The 22198-nt window shown below is 58.1% G+C and overlaps 1 protein-coding gene across 2 annotated transcripts in view; it reads right to left on the bottom strand.

Moving 5' to 3' along the window:
- LOC138807681 (voltage-dependent calcium channel subunit alpha-2/delta-2-like) overlaps positions 1-21958 on the bottom strand; it is a 90719-nt gene extending 68761 nt beyond the window's left edge. For both annotated transcript variants that reach the window (XM_069993462.1, XM_069993463.1), the window contains exons 1-2: positions 21765-21958; positions 4951-5032 (exon numbers count right to left, since the gene is read on the bottom strand). In XM_069993462.1, coding sequence (XP_069849563.1) covers positions 4951-5032; positions 21765-21958 — 276 coding nt within the window. The remainder of the gene's footprint in view (positions 1-4950; positions 5033-21764) is intronic.
- Positions 21959-22198: the final 240 nt, after the last annotated feature.

Raw genomic sequence — 22198 nt, 5'->3', positions numbered from 1 at the left:
ACCAAGAGCCCAGAGCAAGAGATCACTGCTAGCTTCTGCCCAGCCCTGCTCTGGGACTTCCAAGTCACTGCCCGCTCTGCCTGCCGTGAGGCTGTCCCAACATGATACCTCACACTCCCACGATGTGGGGTGGCACTGAGGGAGGAGAATCTGACGAGGACAGCGGTATCAGTCAGGCACTGAGGGAGGAGAATCTGACGAGGACAGGGGTATCAGTCAGGCCTCGGTGGTCTTGGAGGAGCTGCTGGGGCGGGAAGTCTCCAGGTGGCTAGCACCCAACATAGGGGGTTGCCAACACAAGCCAGGGAGACTAGAGCAGGGGTCCCTGGGGTGCCCGTCCTCACCGCAGGCCTCTCTAGTGTGCTGTGTGGAAGGGTAGGTAGACCTGCATCCAGCTGTCCATCGTGGATAAACAGCTTTAGAAAAAAAATACTCTCCAAAAACAAATGAGAAATCTCTTGTGAGACGGAGAGTGTACATTACCTTGGGGGGAGGGTGAGAGGAAGGTGGGAGCAACAATCACTTCCCCTCCAACCCCAGTTTTTGCACGCAATTCTCAGGGCAGCATTACACATTCCAAGGTGGCTTTTAGCACCCTGGGCCAGGGAAGAAAAGACTTGACGAGCAGTCTAGGCGGTGGGGGGGGGGAAGGGGGGTGCGCGGGGAGGGAGGGGGAGAGTACAAGAGGTCTAGGCAGGACCCGGCCAGGCTCCTACGTGCCGGCCTCTCGGTACCCAATGATACTGGAGCGGCGGCCTCGTCACGTCTCAGACACCCTCCCGGGAGCCCCCCCTCGGCCCCACGCATCCCCGCTGGGTGCCGAGCGAGAAGACCATATGGAGGGAATAATAAGACAATTAACTTTCCATTAAAGAATAATATATGTGGGTTTTTACGGAGGCAAGCGACAGCGATCCCAACCCGGCAGCGTATTTCGCGCCCGAACCCCCACCCCCGCCGCCAACCCCGCTGCGCCCCACAGCCCCAGCTCGGGGCGGCCTGCCCAGGCTCCCGGATGACTGGCTGGCGGAGGCGGCCAATCAGGGCCACGACTTGGCTAAGGTCATAGCGAGAGGAGAGTCGGCCCAGATACAGGTAAGGCGATAGGCCATTTCTGTGGTAGCCCATGGGCCCTAGGGGAGAGCCACCCTGTGTGTCCACTCTCACCCCGGTCCGGCCAGGCGGCCTTCCCTCACCACCCTCAGAAAGGTCTCTTCTCTCCCAGGGTGGTCAAAAATCCATCCTGAGGTCAGCATGCCCGACGGGCCCATCAGCTATTCTTCCTGTCTGCTCCGTCTTCTCACGGGAATCCCAGGACCATCCCCTTGCCCCCTGGCCAGCGGGGAGTCCGCACCTGGCCGGCCCACTGGTGACCTAGGCTTCAGAGAGCAGAGGATCTACCCTCCTCCACACCCTCCCTCCGCACCCCCAGGAACCTGATGAATTATTCATCCCGATCAGCCTCATTATGCAAATCAGCTCAGAGCCCCAGCATATGCTCACCCCCAGGATGGGGACAATATGGTGCTGGTGGGGGAGGGTGGAGATAGATTCCAGAGAATTGGATGGGTCCTGAGGATCTACAGTTCTGTGACCTGTTTGGGGCAAGGGGGGGAACCAGGGATGGGGGTCGAGCCAGGGTACCTGGGAGGGCATGGCTCAGGCTATCTGGCTAATCCCAGGGTCAGACCACCCACCAGGATGCCTCGAGAGCTCGGGTTAGATGCGGCCGGTTAGATGTCTGTGAAGGAGTCTTCACAGACGGGGCACCCTACCCTACCGAGATACGCCTCGGTTTCCAACCTGTAAATGGGCCATGGTGCGCCCCCGGCCGTGCTCCCGTGGGGTGGTGGTGAGGTCAGGAGGAGGAAAATGCCAGGGCCGGGAAAACGCTCCCAAATGCCACGATCTGCGGTTGCTGGCCTCTCGCAGCTGCCAGCCCTCAAAGCTCCAGGCTTCTTGGGGGTGGGGCAGCCGCAAAGATGAGAGGGGGCGGGGAAGGTAGTCGTGGAGGGGACTGGATGCCGGGTGACCGAGTGGCAGACATCCAGGGGCAGCTCAGATCAGCTATGAGGGAGGGGCAGCCCCATCGAGGGCCAGGGCTGTCATCAGCTTGGCCAGTTCCCAATGGTGCCAAGCAGCCAGTGGGGCTCTGCTCTGAGCACCCTCCTGACCTCGATGCCGACATGGGCTGGCACACAGGTCCTCTTGTAAGGGGGACACGGTGTGAGGCTCGGTTGGGTGGACGAGCCGGCCAGTGGCCAACTCCTTCTCGTTCCCACAGGATCGCCTGCTTCCTCTAGAACATTTTACCCATTCCCTGCCCTATCCCCACACCTTGGCAGGGTGCCCTGTGCCAAGAAGCAGTCCCAGAGCTGTCAGCAGGAAGAGGCTGAATAAGCAGGTGAGGAAAAAAACTAGAGCAGGACACAGCCACTGGAGAGCTGGCAGCCCGGGCAGCAGAGAAGCGGGGCCAGGTCTGTGCTGCTCCGCCCACCTGTGGCTCTGACAGGTTCTCCGCCGCTGGGGGCCAATCCCATTCACCCTCCTGGGAGCACGGGCAGTGCCCTGGATGGTCATCAGGAGCATGGGTGCCCTCCCCGGCGCTGCCTCAAGTCAGCTGTGTGATGGTCTGGTCCCGGCGGGGCGGATGAGGCGCACATGGATTAAAGGGCCTAGAACCATCAAGTCCATCCCAAGGGAAGGAGGTGCATTCCATGAGTGGAAACGATCAATGGAAGAACTTTGATTTCTAAGGGGGGGGTGGGTAGGGGTAATATGTGCATCAGCCTATCCACCGCCATTCTCACCACTTCATCCTCAGAGCTGACTTCCCAGCCACGCAAGGGGCAAATGACAACCATCAGAGTCTAGGCCTCGTCCAGCGTAACAGTGCTGGCGCTTCATCTCTGGTCCTCACCCTCCCGGAAGCTCACTCATCTAGATAGAATGAGCTGCATTGTTCTGTTCTCTTGGATAAATGCGCGGGGTCTGGGTGGCCCATGTAAATACAAACGAAAGACGTCCCAGAACTGAGAATTTAAAGTAAGGAGGATCCTATGCCCCTCCAACACATACATCCCACGTCCTAATACAAAACCTAGTAAGAGTGAAAGAAGCATGATCCGAGCAACCACCGTCCCTTCCTCCCCATGTGTGGCTATGCTTGGAGACATCCGCTTAAGAGCCCAGTTGAGGCCAGGCTCCAGGGGCTCACTCCTGTCATCCTAGCAACTCAAGAAGCTGAGAACTCAGGATCAAGGTTCAAAGCCAGCCCAGCAGGAAAGGCAGTGAGACTCTGATCTCCAATAAACCACCAGAAAACCGGAAGCGGCACTGTGGCCCAAGCAGTAGAGCCCTCGCCTTCGCTAGCCTTGAGCTGAAGAGCTAAGGGACAGCACCCAAGCCCAAAGCTCAAGCTCCATGACCAACAAAAAAAACTGAATCCTGTTCAGAGCAGCTTTTCATAGGGCACTTTCTCCGGAAGCCGCACTGGCTGCCACATGCGGCTGAGTCATCGAGAGTTCACAGGAAGAGCGAAATGGGGGCTGTTACAATTCAAGACCAGCAACTAAGAATGAAAAGTGCAGAGACCCGGGCCACTGTGGGGAGAACCCGGAGCAAGCCAGTGGTGGTTCGGATCTCTACACCTGGGGGCCCCCCTGCCCCATGGTGTTACTCCCTCATCTAATCAGCCCCCCGTGCACCAGGGGTCCTACATTCATGAGTGACACCGACGTGACCATCACCCATCTTTCCCGGTAGAAGCTGAGTGTGAAGAAAGAACTGAGGACAGCATCTAAGGTTCTCACCCTCTAAGAGCTGACCCTAGCCCTGACCCACAGAGATGACAAGAATGCACAAACCCCGGGGCCTAGACTCTCCATCGGGCCCCGATTGTAACTCTCTGCTGTTTCCATATCACCTATGGGCAGGAAATCCTCACTGATCCCCTACTCGATCCTGCCGAGGACCCCCCCACCCCCCACTCCATCTATCCCACGCACATCCCGATGGAGAGATTCCCCTTGAGTGCCGCCTGTGCCACTCCAAGAGCTCAGGTCCCCGAGCCTCTGAATCTCCACGTGAAAGAGCGACAGCTCAGAAGCCCGTGGCCCGACAGCAACACGTTTAGCAGCCTTCTGGGGGTGACGGATGGTCCGCTCTTCACATTGCTATTTGAAACATTAACATAATCTCCCACGACGAATGTGGTCGGCTGGCGCCTGATCGATCACCGCTCCCGCACCTCCATCCCTCATCCTGCCGCACTGTCAGACACGAGGGCTTTCAAGTGCCCTGAGCCCCCGCCCTAGCCCGAGGCTCATTTGGCCCTGCCAGCTATCCTGCTGGCTTAGAAGCCAGAGGACCTGGGTTTCTACACATGCCCTGGACACTGGTCCCAAGCAGGGAGCAGCCTCAAACACAGAGCCCACCCATCTGGAAAGCTGAAAGCCCCAACATTCTCCCAGCGACAACAGTCATCAGCACCATTTGGCGACCCCTATGTTACCTCAAAAGGGAAAGACCAAGGCTGGGCGCCGGTGGCTCACACCTGTCATCCTAGCTACTCAGGAGGCTGAGATCTGAGGATTACGGTTCAAAGCCAGCCCGGACAGGAAAGTCCATGAGACTCTTATGCCCAATGAGCCACCAGAAAACCAGAAGTGGCTCTGTGGCTCAAGTGGTAGAGCGCTTGCCTTGAGCTGAAGAGCTGAGGGACAGCTCTCAGGCCCAGAGTTCAAGCCCCACGACTAACAGGAAAAAACAAAACAAAACAGGAAAGCTTAAGACCCAAGGGGTCACTGATTCAGGTTTAGGGGCGCCCTATCATGTTGGGGAGATGGTAAGGATATCAAATCTCACTCCTTATTTCTGCATCCTCTCCCCATCTCCCCATCCCTACTTGGAAAAGGATGTGTAGAGGAAAGGCACGCATGCCAGGCTCACCTCACGGAGCTGCTGGACGCCTCCAAAGATCCTCATCACACCGTCGATCTCTTGCTCTAAGCGCCGGGCCCAGTGCTGCATCCTGTGGGGGAAGGGGGAAGAGAGAGAGAGAGAGAGAGAGAGAGAGAGAGAGAGAGAGAGAGAGAGAGAGAGAGAGAGTCTGCTTAGAGTTGCCACAGCCTGACTCCTGCCGCCCGGTGGGGAGCAGGGCAGCCGCTTGCTCAACCCAATTTTCACCAGAGGAGAGACAAAGGTAGGGAACCAGAATGTGCCTCTGAACCCCCTTTGAAGTCTTGCCCCGTAGCTCGGGCACTCCTCCCGTATGGATGGACGGCCAGGGAGAAGAGGGGAGTGTACGGTCGACGCACTAAGGGAGTCGAATAGCTCTAAGGAGCCCACGGGGAGGCTGTTCTTCACTGTAAAGAGCCAGCCCTTGATGTAGCTGCCCTGAACAAGGGAACTTCTGAATAACACGGAGGAGGGAGGTGTGAGATGGGGCCCGAGGAAGGGGAGGGAACACACTGCCCTCACCATAGAATCGCCCTGTATGCCTGGGCGCATCCCTACCTCTCAGGGCCTTATCTGAGTAGTGGTCATGGAGAGCCTCCACCTCAGAGTTCTCTGGAATATACACAGATGTTCTCTGCTGGATGTTCGGCCCAAGCCCACCCACAGGTGGGAACAACACCTCCGCTCTCTTCTGCGGGCCTAGTGGGCCCCTGACTCCACCCAAGCCTGGGTGGATCTCCTTCACGCTGATGACACCCAGACCCAACCCAGCCTCCCTACCCCATGTTCTTCCTCAGGCCTGTGGCTGGAGGGCTGGGCCCGTGTCGTCGTGTGTGCCCAGGTCGGTTGGCATGGGAACTCGGAGCAGGAGGCGGGCAGATTGCTAATTACAATTTGCCAAGCTGAATGTCAGGACTGTGATGGGGGAAGGAAATCAACATCAAAAGAAAGAGGTATTAGCTTGGGCTAGCTGCTAGCCGAGCCTCAGCCTGACTCCTGCTTTCACTCCCCACCACAGGGGAAAAATCTCACCCCAAGTCCAGGTGGAGGCCAGGCCGCAGGCCGGGATAAGAAGGGCAATTAGACTCCAGCTGCCAGCCGGGAGGGGGAGAGACACAGAAGAAAATAGGGCCTTCTCAGCCTGGCCGCTGTCCACTGGGCACCGACGCCTCGGCCCTGGCTGAGGTGGACAGTGTGGCAGGGGCTCTCTGTGATCCTGAAATAGCAGGACTCTGGGGGGCTGATTCGGGGACAGACTGCCACACAGACCTACTGTACCCCATCAGGCGGGTAGGTGGCAGACCAGTGGGCGGGGTCGAGGATCTGGTCTTCCAAGGCTCCGCCCTAGCCCTGACCCTGACCTCAACAATTCACTGCTCTATGGGACAAAATGCCAAGCCTTCCCAGATGACATACAAAGACACCTACAAGGTACCAGTGCCAGCACGTCACATGCGCTCTACCCCCACCCCCACCCCCACCCCGATCTAGGGGTGGCTCTCTAGCCCTTGGTTTGGCATCCTAGACCTGTCAGGCAGACCCTAGGCCCCAGTTCATGGCCTGGTGGCCTTAAGTCACTGATTCTGCTCCTAAATCAAACCCAATTACGAAGGCAGCGCATGTGTCCTAGAGTGAAAGAGGACACGATGGATAATTCGTTTCATTGTCACAGAGACGGGACTTTGATGTTGTGGGTCTTAGGGTTTGGCCGGTGTCCTGGGGCTGGCTCTGAGGAAATGACACACGGACACCGAGGAGGCCGGGAGGTAACGAGGCCTGCGGCGTTCTTTCCTGGAGGCCAGAGAAGCTGTCCACCCACCCAGCCCAGTTCAGCCCTGGCAAAGCTCAGCCACGTTCACTCCACAGAATGGTATAGAGGCTCTGGAAGAATGAGGTGGGGGTGGAAGGGGGGAAGGCATCAGGATCCACGGCCCTGCTGGGATATAAGTGAGCTGACCAGATTCTGCCCGTGCTCCTGTTCACTTGGATCCCGAGTACCCAGATCTGCCCGATGCCTCCTGGCTGGACTGCACTGAGCACCGGCCACGGGAGGTGAAGAGAGGGGCCGGGGGGGGGGGGGGGAGAGCCCATGCGTGGCTGCGGTGAGCGCAGATTAAACTGTTGCCCGTTGTTAATTTCCTAGGTGAAGTTGTCGATCGGAATGTGATTTAATTGTATGGTATGATCCGGGCTTTTGGAATAAATTATGCAGAAAACTCATCTATAATTAAACAAATCAAAAACCCAGAGACAGGGGACGCCACAGGTTCCCCCTCAGAGGGTACAGACGAGCGTGGGTGGCTGGACCCCACGGGGCGGGACCGAGAGGAAGGGAGCAGGCAGAGGCGGGCCTGGGGAAGGTGGCCAAGCCACAGCTTCCACCTTAAACCCCAGGCACCGTGGAGGGGAAATGAGCCAGAGTCATGCTTGGGTAGAGCCAAAGAGGCACAGAGCTCCTCTGCCAGCAACCCGCAAGCAGAGAAACTGAGGCATAAGACTTGATCTATTTGTGACTCTGTCCACAGACCTACCTATCTCTCTGTCTTGCTGGTCCTGCTTGAACTCAGGGCCTGGGAGCTGCCCCTGAGCTTCTTGGTGCTCAAGGCTATTTCTTTACCACTTGAGCCATAGCACCGCTTCTGGTTTTCCTGAGCAGTTTACTGGAGGTAAGAAGTCGGCCCGTGTGTCACTGGGGACACTGGAGACCCCTCAGGAGTTGGCAGAGAGGACAGTATGGCAGCAGCTCGAATCAGTCCACATCTACCATCCCCGAGTCTACTCCTCTATGTGTATCTTGGGACCCTGCCCAAGTACTGCTCCGTAATGAGGTTATTAATTATGGGGCTGTTCCTTCCCTTTCTCTGCTGAGAAAGAACTTTTCCTTCTAATTGGCGCTCAGCTGGGAGGGAGCAAGCTCTCGCCTCCCCACTCAGATGAGCAGAAAACAGTCATTGGGCTTTAATTAGGGCACCGGGTCCAGCCCAATATTTACTCTTATCAATATACTGGGGGGAAGGGAGGAGCGAGGGGAGGAGTAACCAGATCCGGGAGTGACATGGATTGGATGGGGACTGGGAGAGTCCTGGTGGCTGACTAGGTCCAGAGAGGTACAGAGGATGTCCAGGATCACACAGCGATCGACCACTTGGGCTCTGGGACAAGGGCAGTGACAGTTAGGCAGGGCTGGGTGCTCAGGGAAAGGCTGAGAAAAGGCAAAAGGTGATTTTTCCCAGTAGTGGTTGAAGGATGGCGTTGAAGGTCAAACTGAGCCTGACCAGTGCTTCTGCTAGTAATGCTGTGTGAGCAAGCCCCAGGCAGAACCCCTTCCTCCAGGGCCTGATCTGGGCATTTTTTGGGGAGGAGGGAGGGAGTGCCCTTAAGTTGGTCTGGGGAAGCTGGAACAGCCCGTTGTAGTGGGGGAGGGGCTGGGGCAGGAACAGGGGGAAGGTTTGGACCCCATTCTGCACCTAAGCCCAGGGCCAGAGGGGATAGCATGGATGGGGAGGCCCCCAGTGCCATCTCTCTCCCATTCCCCGCTCTGTCACCTACAGGGAGCTCGGGCGTGGCCTCTCCAGGTCTGTCTCCCACACCTAGCTCAGGGGCGTGGCCTCTCCAGGTCTGTCTCCCACACCTAGCTCAGGGGCGTGGCCTCTCCAGGGCTGTCTCCCACACCTAGCTCAGGGGCGTGGCCTCTCCAGGTCTACCTCCCACACCTAGCTCAGGGGCGGGGCCTCTCCAGGTCTACCTCCCACACCTAGCTCAGGGGCGTGGCCTCTCCAGGTCTGTCTCCCACATCTAGCCAGGGGGCGTGGCCTCTCCAGGTCTACCTCCCACATCTAGCCAGGGGGCATGGCCTATCCAGGTCTACCTCCCAAATCTAGCCAGGGGGCGTGGCCTCTCCAGGTCTGTCTCCCACATCTAGCCAGGGGGCGTAGCCCCTGCAGGTCTGTTTCCCTCCCTAACCACAGACTATTCCTGTGTTAGAAGTCTCATCAGAGCCCTTTCTTTCCTTCACAATCTTCATCAATCCGATAGGCTCCAATTCTCAGGGAAACTGAGGCACAGAGCAGCAGAATGAAGGACCCAGGGCTAGACAGGATGTCTCCCTTATCCCTCCACAAGATGCCAGGCTTGGATGCTCAGCTGCTTGTGTGCCGTGGCCATTTGGGTAGTCAGTGGGCCCCTGACCTCCCTCCGGGCCCACCGCCCACCATCCGTGTCCCCGCGTCAGCTGAAGGCCTCTGTTATGGCCCAAAGCCTCAGGATGACTAGGATCCCGCTTTTCCTCACACCCACATCCAACTTATCTGCAAGTCCTACGGCTCTATCTTGCCAGCATGCTCCCTACCTATCATCTCCCCGGCCCCCTGCCTGAGCCCAGACAACCACCATCTCTCTCTCCTGGCCGCCAGCTCAACCAAGACTACCTCTGCCTCCATGCCCCAGCCCTTGGGCTCCGTTCACTTCCACACACGGCCCATCCCTCCCATCGCTACCATTCTGCCACTGCTATACCTCCTGTGGCTCCTCCCCAGTACCGCAGGAACCATCTGGCAGGTTGGGCCTGGAAGAGGGGATCCCGTCCTGCTGCAGGCGGGGGGGGGGGGGGGGGGGGGGAGGGCCCGCGCAGCTCACACAGGCAGAGCACGCGACTCCTCAGTGTGGCTCATACACCCCTGACCCAGCCTTTGCACACCACACCCCTCACCTGGAACTGTCTCTCATGGGCAATCCACAGGCCCTTCTAACCTAGGGACTCTCTGAGCCCCACCTCCACACACACACACACCCTCCCATCCCCATTTCCAAAGGTGCCCTTCCCCAAGGATCACTCTTTTACCTAGCGGTCCTTTCTCCTTTAGAGTCCCTTCTGCCTCGGGCTGTTTTTCCCGAGGGAGGTGGTCTGGCTCGGCAGCCAGGAGTGGCAGACTCCTCTCCGAGCAAATGCACCTCCCCAGAGCCCCAGAGCCCCGCTGGCCCCCAGCGATCCCGCCACACACCCAGACGGAGTGGGCAGAGAAGCCTGCGGGAGGCTGCCAGTGTGGCTGCTGCCCCGGGGCCGGCGCAGGCGGCCTTCCCTTCCCCTGACTCCTCTCGGATATGAATTATTTAGGCTCATTTAGGATGGGCCTGCCCAGGCCTGTGGCTTCCTTGCATAATTCATGACGCTCCCAGAAGGACCGTACACCCGCACAGCTGCTTCTTCCAGGAAGCAAAAAGAAAAGGACAGAGGAGAAGTGGCCCGGACCTGGGCTGTTTGACACCCTGACTCCGCCATCCCGTGCCGGGTGCAAGCCACCCCACACCCTATCTACACCCCCCCCCCCCCCCGCCACACAAGCATTTTCTTTTATGCTTGCAGCCTTCATGCAGGCTCTCCAATCCGTCCTCTGTCTACGCCTCACCTTCCCACCTGTGAACTGAGGAGCTGCGGGCCACACAATCCTAGGTGGAGGCTCAGTTTAGTCCCCTCCGGCTCCTACTTCACTCAGAGCAAGAGCCAAGAACTCCATGACCGACCTCTGCCCCGCCTCTCTCCTTCTCCTTCCTCTGCCTGAACCAGGTCCCACACCCCAGGGCCTTTGCACTGACTGCTTCTTGACTTAGGACACTCTTTTCCTACACACCCTCAGGGCCCTTACCTTCCTCTTTCCAGGCTTCACTCTCGTTTTTTTTTTCTTTTAAATGTCAACTCTAGGGCTGGGAAGGTGTGGCTCAGTGGTAGAGCACTTGCCTTGCATGCCTGAGGCCCTGGGGTAGATTCCTCAGCACTACATAAGCAAAAAGAAAAAAAGCTGGAAGTGGTGCTGTGGCTCTAGCCTTGAGCTGAAGAGCTGAGGGACAGCGCCCAGGCCCAGAGTTCAGGCCCCACGACCGGATCCGGAAAAAAAAAAAGAAAAAAAAAGTGTCAACTCTATTTGTTCAGTCCAAGTGCCACCCTTCCCTGATTTCTCCAGCCCCTTCTCCACAGCCTGGGTGACTTTCTGACGCAGCATGACCCCATCCCCCAGGCTGGTATCTACCCGCGCTGAAGGATGAGCTAGAGGAAGCCTCCTTGGGACTGACCTGTGCACCCCTAGGTTCTGGCTTCCGACCCATGGCGCACCCCGTGGTTCCTCCGGCTCAATCTATGAGAACACGCCCCGCGCTACTTCGCGGCGGGCAGGCGCTCAAAAAGCACTGGCGCAATCGCCACAGGTTCTGTCCTCATCACGAGACGTGGCAAACTCGATCCCCTTTTGAGGACCAAGTAACAGAGGCACGACAGGACTGGGATCCTGTAATGTAGGGCATGGAGCTCTCTCTCCAGCTCCTCTCTCTCCCCAGCCCCTCTCTGGCCCAGGCTCTCTCAAAAGCAGTAAGCGCACACAACAGAGCCCACAGCTCCAGGCCCCTCTCGATGGCTCCATGAAGTCCCTACCCTTTTCCATTTGAGAGTAATGGCCTCTTCTCTACGCCACCAGTCTGGAAATCACCTGTGAAATATATTTCCCCCGGCGCCAGTTCCAGAACCGTGTAAATCATACCACTTAATGGCCTCTGGGATCGTTGCCCACCGCCCCCTCCCCGGCTGCTGTGCCGGGAGACCCGGGGCTGCGGGGGGCCCCGGACGGGCGGGGGTCCCAGTCACCAGCTCCAGGCACCCGGGGTGTGTCGGGGGGAAACACAGCAGCCTTGGGGAGCAGGTGGGAAGGAGAGAAGGCCAGGCCCACAGGGGGCTTTGGGACCCAGAAGATGGGCCCAAGTGTAAGGCACACCTCCTCATGTGTGCCTTACACTTAGGCCAGGCTTCACAAGCTCAGAGAAAACCAGAAGCCCGTGACAATCCTGCTGGGGCTTCCCCAGAGAGGTGGCCTTTTGTTTGGTGTTGTTTAGTCCTGGGGCTCGGGGGGGCCCCCCGGGGCTGGGCACTGTCCCAGAGCTGCTCTTGCTCCAGGCTGGTGCTCCACCGCTTGAGACACAGCACCACTTCCGGCTTTTCCCGTTCATACGACACTGAGGAACCGAACCTGGAGCTTTAGGCGTGCTAGGCACGAGCCCTCTAGCACCGAGCCATGTTCCCAGCCCAGAGAGGCAGCCTCTACCGAGTGCCACAGGTGACGAAGCGGCGTGGGAGCATGGAGGCGCGCGAGGGTTGGGCGTTGCAGGTGACACCCTAGCATCGCTCGGCCGGGCCCAGTCTCCCTTGCCCTCATCTGTGACACCGGGGTTTGAATGCACCAGGCCCGTGGCTTAGCTAGCACACGTGAAATACCACTCCTGGGGGGGCCAGGCTCCCCTAGACTGACATTGTGCACTAAACAACTCCTTGTTTCCTTGAACAAGGCCTGCTCTCCTCTCCTCTCCCCTCCTCCCTTCAGGCCGCCTGTGTGACCCCAAAGCAGCCACTGGCCTCCCTGTCCTCCAGTCCTCCATCTCTCCAAGCCTGCAGAATCCCCGCCTACCAGCCCCAAGGTGACCCCACGCCTGGCTCAAGGGTGACTCCCGATTAGCCTCCGCCAATCAAAATGTGCCTTCTCTATTGCCATGATTGGTGTGGAGTAGGCACCTGACCCTCCGCTGGCCAACCAGGTGTGAGAGGAAGCAGGCTGGGGAGAGAAGGCTTCTGGGTAAGTTTTCCTCCCCTCCTAAGAAAAATGCAAGGGAAACATGTCCTCTTTCACACCTGAGCAGAGCCCAGGACAGGACCTGGCCCTGACGGCCCACACTTGTCCCCCTCTTTTTCCAGGTCCAGGATGAAGGGCCTCGGGTAAACCTCACCCTGGGGTCGCTAACGCACGCACGCACGCACAGAAGCATCTTCCCTCCTCCCCGGGAGCGGGCCGACCCATCTGCGCCCACCCTGCCATCCTTTCTGGGGAGACGCAGAAAGCTGAGGTGGCCCAGACCAAGTGCCGGGACAGACACGGGCATCGAGGTCTGGACCGGAGAAACTCCTGGAATCGGGATGTCCCCCTGGAGGCACCCTGCTCTGCAATTTTCCCTGAGGAAACCTCAGATCGCTCCCTCGCCCCGGGTCATGGAAGCCGTCATTTAAGAGAAATACTTGCAGGTCACGGCGTGGGTTAGGCCACATGGGGAAATCACCCTTCAAGAGGTGTCTACCAAGTTCTAGGGCTAGGGACCGTACCCCGTCTACATCACAGACTGCCAGTACAAGTGGGAAGTCCCTACCCAACCACACACTTGTGCACACACATCTTGAGCCTCAGTTTCCCTACTGATGGGAGGGAGGATCATCTGGAGCTGTGATACGTGCTTCCTCAGTCAGGGAAGCACAGAGGTTCACAGAGCCCAAAGGAGATGGTTCCACCCAGGCCCTCTGCCCCATAGGTAGCCCACCTGACTGCATGGGAAGATTCCTGCGCCCCTCACAGCCGCTTCTGCCTCCTCCCCTTCTACAGAAACCCCTTCCTAAAACACTCAGGACCTTGGATCGTGCCAGACCTGGCAACATACTGACACCAAGAATGCCGGGAAAGCAAAACTCACGGTTCCCTCAGACATCAGAACCCACCAGATCAGGGCCTATGCAGCCCTCCCCTCTCCCCCCCCTCGCCCCCCCCCACCTCATGCCGGGGCCAGCGCCCAGCACAGGGCAGCTAGACAGCCAGGCTCACAGAGTCTTGATAGAGGACGCACGCTGTCTAGGGGAAGCCCCTTCACTGGACACGCTCCAAATGGAGGACCTGTCTGCAGGGTGCGGGACTGTGAAGTTGAAGCCTGGAAGTCATCTACGGGGGTATCTTGTGGGAGGAAAGCACTCCAGACCCGCAGCAGGGCCTTCCATCTCCCGTCCTTGGGTGTGGGAGGGGGAAAATCACCTGCTTCTATGGGAAAAAAACCTACCAGCCCAAGATCACACAGATTGCGTCTCCCACTGTGCCCGAGTCCTGACCTTTTCACTCCGGAAGGGCTGCTTCCGGAGGTAAAAGATGCTTCTCTTCTCAAAGGGCTCATGGAGCTCTTCTTGGTCCCAAGACCCCCCCAGGGAATCTAAAACGTCATTGCATTTGCAAGAAATTGAATCGCAAGGACACATCTCTGGTGTGTTTCCTTCTTGGACTATCAGCCCTCGGGTTGGGAGAGGATCCAACTTTCCAGCTCCACATTCACTCCGGCTGTGCCTGACATAAAAGTGTGTTAGAACACAGGTCCTGATGAACAAGGAGACTTGCGTTCTCCCCGCCAGCGTTCGCCCAGCAAGCTCTGGCATGTGTATCAAAGGCAGGGGCAGAAGGTGGGCACTGAAAACTCATTCTGGCTGCAGAGAGATAAACTGTTACGTGCCTACACACACACACACTCACTCTGGCACACAAGCGTATGCCCACACTAAATAGGCACCTGTGTGCAAAACACCTGCACCTGCGTATACAAGATCACACAAGTCTGTACGTTCTTACACCCATTCGTACATACAAGAACACATGTGCATACACCCTCCCTCTCTCTCTTACACACACACACACAGTATATGTGCAAAACCACACCGGTTTAGACACTTCCATACACAAGTACCCATGTACACGCAGGACAAGGTAAGGGCCACACTTAGAGGAAAGACAACCGCAGAATGAAAACCTCAAATCTGGGTGCCGATAGGGCCTGACTGGGTTTGGGGTCCTATCTTCAGAGGGGCTGGTGTTGCCTGGCGCTCAGAGCAGGCATCGCTGGCCTGAGAACCTTCCTAGATCCAGTCAGGACCCACACACCCTCATCCCATACTTGGTGTTAGTTAGCATCAACCCTCACGACCTGGCACGTCCCAAGCCTAACGGGGGCCCACTAACGAGAATGATGCACAGTAGACAGGCCCCTAGACTCAGAGTCTGAGCAAGTGTCACAGGCCGTGCAGCGGGTGGAGGTACTGCATGCAGCCTCACACGTGTCAAGAAAGGTGGAAGCAAGAGAGATTGGAAACAGACAGACAGAGAGGTGACACTTCTCGTCCTCCCTCTTCTATCCCCACACTTGCATGTGTGTATGCACGCTGATCTCAGGATCTGAGTGCTCTCCCTGAGCTTCTTGTTTTTTGGAGATCCTGGGGCTTGAACTCCTTGAGCTTGGCCCTGTTCCTGAGCTTCTTTTGCCCAAGGCAAGTGCTCTACCACTTGAGCCACAGTGCTGCTTCCAGCTTTCTTGAATAGTTTACTGGTGAATCAGACCGACCTCAAACCACAATCCTCCTATCTCAGCCTCTCGAGTAACCTGGATTTCAGGCATGAGCCACACACTTCCGCTTTCTTTACTGACCATCCTTTCCCCAGGTGGGAAGAGATGGCTAAGGACTGGCAGGAAAGATTCCCTGCGCCCCTCCCTCACCACTAAACCATCAGGCTGAGCAGACCTTGAAGTGGGTCCGTCTGAAAAGCTTCCGTGCACCCAAGGCGTGAGGTCCTCCGACCCTCATGCAGAGAGAAAATGCCAGCCGTGCTTTGGGTCGGACCTCACCTCCTGTTATGAAAGAATGTAGAGGAGAAGTGAGAAAACTCCAGACCTGCTTTCTGAGGGCACTAAGCCAAAAGGACCGTAGGAGAGAGGAAACAAAGGCCGAGGGGGGAAAGGCGGTGGAATACCACGAAGGCCACCGAGCAAGCAATCCAGATGACGAGAGAACAGGCTTGGCTTGCCTTTGATGGAGGTGCCCCAACCTAAGTGAATAGCTGTCCCCCCCCAATCTCAGAGTAACAGGGTCTCCCAGACAGTGAGGCCCCACTGTTGCTGGGACCAGTCACCAGGACGGGATGAAGAAGGAATGGCAATCAGATGGCAGGACTGGGAATGTGGTCTGAACCATGACCTCCATCCCACAGTGACAGGACAGCACCAGTCTTTTTTGGTCAGTTGTGGGGCTTGAACTCAGGGCCTGGGTGCTGTCCCTGAGCTCTATTTGCTCAAGGCTTGTAGTCACAGTTCTTCTTCTTGTTTTCTGGGTCCCGCCCGTCATCCTAGCTACTCAGGAGGCTGAGATGTGAGGATCACAGTGCAAAACCAGCCGAGGCAAGAAACTCCATGAGCCTCTTATCTCCAATAAACCACTAGAAAACCAGAAGTGGCACTGTGGCTTAAGTGGCAGAGTGCTCGCCTTGAGCTGAAAAGCATAGGGACAGCGCCCAAGCCCAGAGTTCAAGCCCCACAACCAACCAAAAAAAAAAAAAAAAGTCTCAAGGACTTTCCTGCCTGGGCTGGTAGTTGAACCTCAACCCTCAGATCTCAGCCTCCCCAGCAGCTGGGGTTACAGGCATGAGCCACTGTGGGCCAGTGACACTGCACTTCTTTAGGGAGTCCCAAAAGACCTCTGCAGTGACTCCACAAGCCTTTAGGGGCATCTCAGTCCCTGTGGTCAGCCTGCACAGAACCCCACTTCCACCCTTGGCCTCATCAGCACAGGAGATTCTTCAGGTTACATAGGACCAAGAGAGAAAGGCAAGGGGAGACACACACACACACACACACACACACACACACACACACACACACACACACACACTCACACCACAAATACGTTTCCCTCCGGGAATAAGAATATTGATTCTGTAGCCTCTTGTTTAGACAGTAGACACCAGGAAAAAATAAACCTGACATGCAGAGAACTTCCCCCAGCAGGCTGGATAGCTGAAGTCAGCAGAGGGAAAGCCCCCTACCCCACCCCCAACTCTGCCTCAGGCTCCAGCGCCCCTCCTCTTGTCTGGGATCCCCCGATCACCGACAGACACAGGTTGTGGGTTCCCAGGCTCATCGGGAAATCTTCAGGGTGGGGCTGGGGCTGGGGAAGGAAGGGGAAGAGGGAAGAGGCAACGCTATTCTGCCAGACAAGAGACTAGGCCTACCTATTTATTTCCAGCTCCCCCCCCCCCCGAAGAATAAGCTCTTGAGAACCCCAGTCCCCTGGTCCGCCTGCCCCACCCGTCTTGTCCACACAGCAGGAACTGATCTGGCACCTAGAAGGTCTGACTCCTCTAAAGGCCCTAGGCCTGGCAAAAAAAAAAAAAAAAGGAGCTGAGAAGATCCAGCTTCTGCGTTCCAATAATAAACCCCCCCAGCTCTCCTCCCTGTCACCTTCCTTTCTACAATCAGAGCAGAATCCAGAGAACTCTAAATCCCTCCACCAGCACCCCACATCCTGCCGACGGCCCTGGCAGCAGTATGGGGATCCTCCTCTGAGACCCAAGGAGGAAAGCTTACAGCCTGGGTCTTCACCCACCTCCCACATATCCAGCCTCTTCTTCTTCCCAAACACTTGGATTTCTATCCTCTCCCATCCCCTTTTTCCTGGGCCCCCTTGGCCCCTGGCAGGGCGGCTCCACATCTTAACAGACAGAGCAGTCTGCTTCCGGGCCTTCCTCCAGTAGCAATGGGCTTTTGGCACTTTCCATCTTCCCGAGTTGCAGTCTCCCTGCCTGTTAGAGGCCTGGGCACAGCCAGGGCTTCTGAGGTAGCGCAGGTGAGTGCCTGGTCTGGGCTTAGAAATGGAAGGCGAGTCAGGCCCCAGCAGCTCACATCTGCCATCCTGGCGTTCAGGAGACTGGGATCTGAGGTTCTCATGCGGTCCCAACTCAGCCCTGGGGGGAAAGTCCACGAGACTCATCTCCCACGAACCCACCCAAAAGCCAGACATGGAGCTGTGGCTCACGTGGTAGGTCACTAGCCTTGACTACAAAAGCTCAAGGAGGGCTGGGATGTAGCTCAGTGGCAAAGCGCTTGCCTAGCAAGTGCAACGTCCTGGGTTCGATCCCCAGTACCAAAAAAGAAAAGACAAAAAAAAAATACAGTTAAAAAGAACCCAAACAAAAGCTCAAGGACAGCGTCCATGCCCTAAGTTCAAGCCCCAGGACAAGAAGGGGGGTGGGGGGAGGTAGGAGGGAAGCCATTGTTAGCCCTGCACCTTCCTCCACCTTGCAGCTGGGCTGCGGGAGGGCGGGAGCCGGTCCTCCCAGGGCTGGCCTCCTCCAGGGTAGATGAGAATAGGCTGAGCGGGTGGCCGGCCCACAGCTGGGGTGGAGGGGCCTTGGTTAGAGGAGAAAAGCACGCTGAAATAACAGAGCAGAAGGAGCAAAGGACAGCCCGGCGGGGGCGGGGGAGGGAGGCGGCACTTTGGGGAGACTGGCAGTGAGGGGCCCAGGCTGTGGCATCTGGGCTTGTGGCTGCTCATGTGCCCTCCCTGCCACCCCTGCCTCCCAGAGGCCGCCCTCCCCCAGTGATTCTCTCCTCTCAAAGGGGATGCTACTATCTGTTGGGGAAACTGAGGCAAAGCTGTCCCAATGGAGAGGGTCACTCTGGATATGACCGTGCAGGACTCACACCTCACACCCAAGATGTCTCTAAAGCTCCTCCTCCCAGGAGGGACAGGGTCTACCGTACACACCAGCGCCACCCCCCCCCCCTGCATGCATGCAAGCGGAGGGAAGAAGGGAACGGGGGGGGGGGGGGAGCTTCACTCCGGGACCAGTCTCTCCTTGGGGATGTCATCTACAACCAGAAGATCTGGAGGGAGACTTGCTCTCCAAGTCTTAAAATGAGCCCCTCCCCACTCCCTTTCCAGGGCTTGACATAGCCAGCCATGATAAGGTGTCCAGTGAAAGCAAAGTCCAAAGCGGGGACAATCAGCCAAAGGGCCTTTCCTCCCATCCTCACCACCGGAGGCTTGTGAGTACCCAGTAGCGCTGTTCTCCCCCGACACACACACCCAGCTAAAGCTGCAGATTGTGGGAAAGATAGGGGGACCCCCACACGTACAAGGTTGCCTCCCTGCGACGGGGAGACGAGGATGCTGTCATTCACCATTCACCACAGCCTGATTGACAGGTGCCCCGCGATGGGCCTGTCCCGGGGGCGTCCATTCAGGAGCAAGACGCACACGTACGCTGCTCCCTTCTCCATACCTGACCAAGGGGGGGGGGAGTGAGAGGAAGGGGGAATGTGGTACAAAACTGGCCTAAGAGGGTAGGTGGCCAGGTAGGCAGCTCCACCCAGTGCTCAGCCAGCGCTCACAGGACAGAGCTCAAAGACCCAATGCAGAGAACAAAAGAGGCAGGAGGGCCAGGCTGGGCACAGATCGATGTGGGGGTAAAAGATGTGGCCACATGCCACATACATACGTATATGCACATATACACACATGTACACAAATATACACATATAGATGTCTCTATGTACACATAAATACACAAGTACATATGTGTGTACGAAGATGAAGAGACCCACAGAAGGGGAGACAGGAAAAAAGGAGGAAAAGACTCAGGTGGAAAGCAGGGGGGCCATCTCCACCCGCAGCACGGACCTGATCGCTAAGGTGGGCATCACTGAAACGTGAGAGCAGGTGAGAGCCAGTCTTTTCTGAGCCTACCCCCAGACACATGAGTGTGCCTGCACACACATGCGTGCAAGAGACACACGTATGGCCTCCCCCTTGTCTGAAACCCTGCCCCGAGTCCAGAAAGGAAAAGGGAGTCTTCCCTCCCCACCCCCACCCCCCCCCACCCCCGTCCCCGTCCCTGTCCCAGCCCCTGGCCTTAAAACTGAAGCACGAGTCCTCTGTCCTTCACAATCTGAGGGGGGCTGGGTCTCTGGGAGCCAGCCCCATTGCTGGCTACCCAGAGATTTCAGAAATCACAGCTACCCAAGCCTGCACTTGCTTAAAACCCAGCCACTTGAGGAGCCGGGAGCCCTTCCCACTGGCTGACGGTCATGAGGCCATGACTCGTTCCTCAAAGGGGTCTTGTCCTCCTCTTTCCCCTTGGGGACTGCCACCCCGATGCCTCGAGATGCACAGTTGCACTGTCTACCTTAGAAAAACCACCTGCACTGGTGGGACCAGGGCAGCTGAAGGGCGCTGGCTGTCACAGTGAACCATCTGCCATGTCACCCCATTCGCCACCCCCCCCCAGACCCTCATAGCTTCACAGCCCCTGCCCTACTCCTCTGCCCCACATCTCGTTCCCTAATCATGGTTTGGCAGACACGTTCCCAACCCTTGAATTAGCTCCAACTCCGTTACAGATGAGAGCAGAGCGTCTGGCTGGAAGTGTGCGGCTGTGGTCACACCCGCCTCACCAGCCTTCTGGCTGGAGACAGAAGGACAGGTGTCCACTCTGGCCCGGGGTTCACACAGACCTCCTAAGGGAGACCCACACAGGCCCAGCAGCTACTGTGGGCTACGGGAAAGGGGGAGGAAAGAGTAGGAAAGAGGTGGAAAGGAACGTCTACTGAAACCTTCCCCAAAGGAGCCATGAAACGGTGAAGGAGAGAAAAAAAAATTGTGGCTGGGCTCGTACTTGGCTTTAAGGAAAAAAAGAACAATAAATACACACATTACACATACACACACACACACACACACACACACACACACACAAATGCTTTCATTCTTTTTAGACACGGTGACTTAAATACATATTCGTCGTAGCAAATGAAGGGCAATAAGACACTCACTAGCCCCGAACTCCATACAGTTCTCTTCTCGCTGCTCCCCCCCCTTTCCCCCCCCAAAATCCAGACAGTTGACAGAGGACACGTCCGTACAGCACCTGCAATTTGCCAAGTGATCACTCGCCTGAGCACAGTCAGGCTGTACAAGGAGAAAGATGATCACACTCACACACACACACACACACACACACACACACAAGACTCAGAGTAGTGCCTCTCCTGAGTTTGTTCCTCATCTGGGAGAATCTATAACCAGGAGCCGGCAGGTTCCCATTTCCAGTTCCCTTGGCAGATCCAGGGGCACCCACCCAAGGGGAGCACCGCTCTAATGACGCAGAACCCCATCTCTCCCCTTCTCCAAGGCCAGAGCCTTCCCCTTGGCAACAACCAGCCTTGACTCCCCATTCACCAAAACCCTAGGCCAGGCTGGGTGACGGAGTCCCAAGACAGGTGGCTCCTCAGAGCCAGGGATAGAAAACAAGCGGGGCGGTCAACGTTCCCCCAGAGGGGTGTCTGAGCATCGACAGGCGATGTGGGAATCGGATGAAGTCCTAAAGGCGACACGGACTGAGTCCCCACTTCCAGCCTAGATGCATCTGGGCGACTTTGCGGGCTCTTGGGGAGGACGAGGAGACCGGATGGACCGGGAGCACCAGCAGAAGCTGGCACAGCTGGGAAATGTGATCACCCTGTGAGAACTGTTGACAGCTTGGGGGGGACAGGCCGGGTGTGGGGGGGGGAATAATTCCTCCCAGATATTCACCTTCTGCTCTGACCCCCCCCCAGTGGCTTCACCTCCCTCCTGGGTTCTTCTGGGACCCTCCTCAGGTGCAAGGGTGACCGAGCACAGAGGACAAGGGCTCACGCAGCAGGAGGAGGGGAGCCCTATCTTTTGCATCCAACACCGCCCCCCATGAAAAAAAAAGGAAAAGACCCGAGAGGACAGGTGTGCCGCCTCTGACTAAAGCCACCAGGTTCCCAACCGGGGAGAGCGAGCAAGGGGGTGCGGATGCCCGGCTGGGTGGCTCCATCACTCCAGGCCGGGGGCTCTGCGATGCCCCCCCCTTCCTCACCCAACCCTGCATCTCCCCCTTTCCCCCCCCCACCCGGGGACATGGGCCGCTATAGGGCTGGGGGTGCGGGATCAGCCCGCAGACTCGGCGCCCCATCCCATCCAGGCCCGGGGGGAGGCTCTGACCCAAGGGGTGGGCCCGGCGGGGAAGTTTCTCCCCGCAGCCGAAAGCGGCGGGACCCTCCCCCGTCGGCCTCCCCCCCCTCCCCTTGCCCTCCCTCCCCGGGGCCGGCCTGCGGGGCGCGCGGGATGCGCAGGTCGGGGTCGCGGGGTGCGGGGGTCGCGGGGGGCGGCTACTCACGTGTGCTGCTGGGGGAAGCTGTAGGCTGCGGCTCCCGGCGCGGCGAGCAGCGGCAGCGGCAGCAGCAGCAGCAGCAGCGGCCGAGGCCGCCAGGGCGGACGCGCGGGCCCGCAGTCCGGGCCGGCCGGCCGGGGCCGCGCCATCTCCGCCGGGCGACTCCGACAGGCGCCGCGGGTCCGAGCCGGCAGCGCCATGTTGGCAGCGCGGCGCCTCGGGGCGGGCGAGCGGGGCTGAGCGCGGCCTCGGCTGCTCCTCCGTCAATGCCTCCGCGCTCGCTCCCCCGCACCCGGGCCTGCCTGCCTGCGAGTCCGGGCCGCCCCGGCCGCCGCGCCTCCGCGGGGCTGCGCCAGGCCACGTGCCCGCCGCGCCGGCTCCGCGCGCTCTGCGCTCCCGGCCCCCCGACACACGCGCGTCTGTGGCGGCGGCGGCGCCGG

The sequence above is a fragment of the Dipodomys merriami genome, unplaced genomic scaffold, assembly GCF_024711535.1.
Source record: "Dipodomys merriami isolate MVZ:Mamm:240054 unplaced genomic scaffold, mDipMer1.0.p SCAF_427, whole genome shotgun sequence".
NCBI lineage: Eukaryota > Metazoa > Chordata > Mammalia > Rodentia > Heteromyidae > Dipodomys > Dipodomys merriami.
The sequence above is the reverse complement of the archived record's forward strand: the minus strand, read 5'-3'. Positions and strand labels throughout refer to the sequence as shown.